Genomic DNA, 5,474 nt, shown 5'->3' on the forward strand with positions numbered 1-5,474 from the left:
CATTGGGAAGAGAGGCCCCTTGGTCTTGCAAACTTTATATGCCCCAGTACAGGGGAACACCAGGGCCAAGAACTGGGAGTGGGTGGGTAGGGGAGCGGGGNGGGGGTATAGGGGACTTTGGAGATAGCATTTAAAATGTAAATGAAGTAAATATCTAATAAAAATTGGAAAAAGAAAAAACACACTTGTTCTGAATAGCGTCACTACCTCATCTATGTTGGGCCGCCAGCAGCAAATGCTGCTGCTATGCCACTGGCACATAAGTCTAAGAATCTTGGGGCCCTCACACCACGCTCAAAAAGCCATGGGTGGAATCAAAAGCCAAAAGCCTTAAGATAAGAAAGGTTACAGTACATATTTTTAGTGAAATAGAAAAAAAAAATACTAAATATATAATTCATCTACGATAAAGCGGTTTAAAAAGCTCTACCTCAGGGACACAGAAAACTTGCCTAGAAAGCCCTGGATTCAAGCCCTAGTACCACACAAACACAAACCACAATCATACACACAGCTATAACAGTGGGGTTCCGCCCCCTTGGGATTAGAAATAATGGACTTTCTGGTTGTCAATAGTTTTTATTTTTTCCAACTAGAAAAGCACTAATAATTAACCAAGCCCATTAGTCATTAGAACAGAAATTTAAGAGAGGAAGAGATTAAACAGAAAACTGATTCACTCTCCAGTAACTTCAAGTTCACAGGCAAATTAAAGGAGTCACACTCAAGTTACTATCTTGATTTTGGTTTTGTTTTTCCCTTGAGCCAGGGTGTCATGTAGCCAATGCTAGCCTTGACCTACTACTGATCCTCCTTCCGAAATTCAGAGTGCTGGCTGGGATTACAAGTGTGCACCACCACACCCCTTACTGCTTTGTTAGATTCCTAAATTCAAACCTATTCTCTTACACATTATAATTATGATGTAAAACGTTACTCCCCTACTCTGTGTCCAGTTTATTTAGAATAAATACATGTCCTATTTCTTAGTTAATAAGCCATTAAAGACTTCCAGGAGCACCAAACAGAGAACGCTGCACCGCTTGGTTACAATACCTGATTTTTGATTCCGGTCAATGAGGGGGAGAGTGCTATCATCATATGAATGGCTGCTCTGGCTTCTAGATGCATTATTTAGATTCACCTGGAGACAAACATAAAACCCAGTGTCACAGAAACCTGAAGATACCCACTTCTTCCTGGCCCCTCCTCCTAACCATGCACCTCCTGCTTCAGAAGCCCTTAAAGAGCATGGGTTTCCTTCTCCATGTTCACCTACCCAAGCCCTTACTCACACATTCTTCCTAAAGGGTTTAGATGCTAGGTGCTTACTGACAGCGATAACTCCTCAGAAAGAATCTGAATCTAGGCAGCAGCACCACATATCTATAATGCTAGCTCTTGGGAGACAGAGATACAAGGGTCAGAGAATGCTAAGTACATGGGAGGATCTGAGAAGACAGGATGCAGGCTCACAGTGGCCACATATTATCACTATTCACTACCAGCACCATCTACTTACTGTATGTTCAACATTGAGAGAGTAGAACTACTTCAGCAAAACACTTGAAGTTAGAAGAAACCCAAGACAGAGGAGTAAAAGAGAAGAAAGTCAAAGCTTCCATCAAGAGTTATTGCACCTGGAAGTCTGATTTCTTCCATCNTTCTTTTTCCAGTGGCTTCCGGAGCTCCTTATAGCCCCAGATTGTCTGCAAGACAAGAGCTGCTGCCCGGACCTCTTTTTCTGAACGATTCCTATGAAGAAAAGTAACGCCATACAAACTTTAGTTTTCAGAACAGGGAATTTTAGAACCTATTCTCTCTAACAAAGTGGTTCTCAACCTTCCTAATGCTACATATAGTTCCTCACGTTATGGTGACCCCAAACACAAATTTATATTTATTGCTAATTCATAACTTGAAACCCACAGGTTGAGAACTACTGTTGTAACAGCACAAGGATATAAAAATGTAAAAATGGGTGAAGTCAAATTTCACCAAATCCTATACTGTCTGAAACACTGACATAAATAGTTTGATATAACAATCCATGCCAACTTATAGACCAACATTAAGAATGAAAATAGATCAAGACCTCTCCATATGTCACAAGAAGGGGATGCAATCTCACAGAATGGAAGAGGAAAAGTCTTTTCTAAAAAACTCTCTTCTTTCATACTCAAATTCTTTTAGCTGTGATTAAGTAAAAGCTCACCCTGATTTGTTGATCAGCACCAGCTTCTCAATACCCTGGGTCTCTCGAAGCTTTTTGGCAGCTTCTAAGTTCTCAGCAATAACTTCATTGATGGTGTTCAATATAGAGACCACAGTATCCTCAGAGAAATTCCAGGAGGAGTTCTGTTGACCTCCTGGCAGATTCTTTACCAAGTTAGGAATAGCATGTTTGCCTATAGCAGTAAAACAAAAGGTCAGGAGGAGCCTCACAATGCACTTGATAGTAGGAATCAGGCCAAGTGTGAGTTCTAGCCATACAAACCAACTCTACTATCACATAAGATTATCTCAAAGGGGCAAAGAACATGAGACAGCCATAAACTCACTGCCCTTCATCTATTTCCTCAAGTGAACAGAAACAATGCAATGCTGGATATTAAATATACTATCTGGTCTCTTCAGACACACTAATGAAAACAGTACGTTCAGTATTATGATAATATATGAGGCATAGCATTTTGTTTTGTTTTGTTTTGTTTTTGAGACAGGGTTACTCTGTATAGCTCTGGTTGTCCTGGAACTCACTCTGCAGACCAGGCTGGCCTCGAATTCAAGAAATCCACCTTCCTCTGCCTCCCAAATGCTGGGATTAAAGGCATTTGCCACCACCACCAAGTGAGGCATAGCATTCTTTATGAATTAAAAAAAAAAGAAAAATCAACAACTTGGACTCTGCCACTAAGTAACTAGTTTAATTCTGGGCAAATGAAAAAAAAAAAGAAAAAAGAAAAAAAGAAAAAGAAAAAGAAAAAGAAAAAAGAAAAGTTCTTAACAACTTAGAGAAAGTAGATATTCAACAAATAATAGTGGTTATAATGTTTTAGAAGAATCATCACTTCTTGCTTTTTTAAGGTACACTAAACCATGAACCTTCAACACTAAGAACTATGGAAGACTATAGGACCCTTCTCTTCAGTGACGTCAACAAATGATTAAACATCTGCTGGAATCCAGACACTGTGCTAGGCACTGGTTCAAATCCTTACCAATTAACTCTTTGTTCCGAGCATCCACAGCCAGATTTCTCAGTGCCCCAGAAGCAGCTTTCACTACTCGCTCATGTTCACTAGTAAGGAGATCAGCTATGGCAGAGAGAGCCTTCTCCTGACGAAGAGCAGAGCGGATGTATCTGCCATACTAGGAAATAGGAAGCACATGGGAAGCAGTGAAAAAGTTACAAATGGTAGCAAGCTACTTATCTACACCCCCTATCTCCAAATCCATTTTCTTAGAGGTACTCACTGTCCAGCGCCCAGCACACAAGTTCTGGATAGCTCCAGCCGAGGCTTCTAAGATGGCGGGTGTCTTGCTCTCCTTAAGGAGTGAAATGTATATTCGCACCACTTCTGGCTGAAATAAGAGTTCATAGCCTGCACAAGAAAGGGCATGACAGAAAGCACTAATCAATGCCTACAAACCAACCTCCAGCTGCCTGCAGTGCTGCTTCTCCATTATTAGGCACCACAACTTCCCTATTAGGTCATAAGCAAATTCAGAGGCTTGATTTCATGTCTCTTTCTTCTTAGGTTTTTGTTTTATCTTTTAAGACAAGGTTTTGCAATGTCAAGCAGACTGGCTCCAAACTCATAATCAATCCTCCTGTCTTAATCTCTGAGTACTAGGACTACAAGCATGTACCATCATGCCCAGCTGATCCCATGCTTTAAGAATAACTACTCTAGCCCAAAGCAGTGTCATACACTGTACTTTTAATCCCAGTACTTTTGAGGCAGAGGCAGGCGGATCTCTGTGTTTGAAGCCAGCCTGGTCTACAGACAGAGTTCCAGGACAACCAGGGTCACAGTGTGGCCCTGTCTCAAAAACAAACAAACTAAATAACAGCAACTAGTCCATGGTAAAAAAAAAAAAAAATAGACATCAACTCAGTCGTATTCAATTCCCCTCTCCTTGACTTGCACCTCATAGCTAACTTTAGACTTGTTTGTACCATAAGCAACCAGGCTTAATGATTCAACATCTAAAACAAAGTATTTCTAATTTAACTCGGCCATTCTCCTCATCATAAATATGACTAAATGATAGACAGTCCGAGATCTAACATAATTTAATTAACAACTTTTATATTTAGAGAAAGCTAGCAAGTTTATATTCATTAATATACTGGGTCCAAACATCTAAAGTATGATAAAGACATATCTTCTAACAGTTAGGTTCAAGATCCAAAAAGCTGCAGTGGCCATTCAGAGAGCTAAGTCTCTGTCTTTTGTTTTTTTGAGGCATGCTCTCCCTCTGTATCTCCACAAGGCTTTGAACTGGCAGCAATTCTCCTGCCTGTAGTACTAAGGCTGCAGGCATGCACCATTATACTCAGCCTAGTTTTGACTCTAGACTAAATACTGTGACTTTTCCCAACACTCTCACTGTCACCTCAAATCCATTAAGTCAGAGAGAAATGTTAACATAGTGCATAGAACATGTTACCATATCCAAAGTCGCTGGAGAATAAGGAGGGCAGCTTACCTCGAGCAGGACTAGTTCTTTTAGGGAAATCCACTGTATCATTTGTTGGATCTTCTGTAGGCTTTTTCCCTATGAAAATGGAGAAAGGGTGGAAAGAACAGGGTAAAGAACTTTTTTAAAAAAGGAAAGATTCGACCTGACAGTTTTTCATCCTTCAGTCAGAATCTTCAGATCAGAGATGCAGCATCAAAAGAGGCAAAAGAAGAGAAACCCAACACATAACTGTCCCAACAGGATGATGCAGAAACAAGGAAGACCAAAACAGGCAGTAGACTGTTCAAAAGGATGGCCACTCCTGCGGCTGTTAACTGGGTTCTGATAACAGGGACTGCTGCCCAGAAACAGCATGTAAAACCACAACCCAGATTTAAACTTATTCCAATGATTTCCCTCAACTAAGTTTTCCTACATGCATCCACAGGGAAGGTTAGACAAAGAGATATTAAGAAAGATAAGAACCAAACCATGCAAGTTAGGAGACAAGCGCCTTAAAAGATTGCACTCACCTCTGGAGAACCACTCATCTTCCAGTGCATCACCAAGGTGGAAAGCGAGGAGAGAAAAGAAGGAAGAAAACGCAGGAGAAAGATGTCAACAGGATCATGGGCAAGTACACAAGAAAGCAGAGAAGGAGGAGGAATAGGGAGGAAGGCCCGGGTTTAGCTGAGTTCTTGTCCTTCACTGCCCCAGATGCCAATACACTAACAATCATCACCATCCTCACCCACCACCACCACCACCACCACCACCACCACCAC

At 41.0% G+C, this 5,474-nt stretch overlaps 1 protein-coding gene across 1 annotated transcript in view; it reads right to left on the bottom strand.

Moving 5' to 3' along the window:
- Ctnnd1 (catenin delta 1) overlaps positions 1-5,474 on the bottom strand; it is a 52,488-nt gene that overhangs the window by 8,709 nt on the left and 38,305 nt on the right. Inside the window, exons 11-17 of the mRNA XM_029537046.1 lie at positions 5,223-5,243; positions 4,717-4,785; positions 3,478-3,605; positions 3,222-3,372; positions 2,216-2,408; positions 1,641-1,755; positions 1,057-1,144 (exon numbers count right to left, since the gene is read on the bottom strand). Of these exons, the coding sequence (XP_029392906.1) occupies positions 1,057-1,144; positions 1,641-1,755; positions 2,216-2,408; positions 3,222-3,372; positions 3,478-3,605; positions 4,717-4,785; positions 5,223-5,243 (765 nt within the window). The remainder of the gene's footprint in view (positions 1-1,056; positions 1,145-1,640; positions 1,756-2,215; positions 2,409-3,221; positions 3,373-3,477; positions 3,606-4,716; positions 4,786-5,222; positions 5,244-5,474) is intronic.

Source organism: Mus pahari, chromosome 3 (assembly GCF_900095145.1).
Source record: "Mus pahari chromosome 3, PAHARI_EIJ_v1.1, whole genome shotgun sequence".
Taxonomy (NCBI): Eukaryota; Metazoa; Chordata; class Mammalia; order Rodentia; family Muridae; genus Mus; species Mus pahari.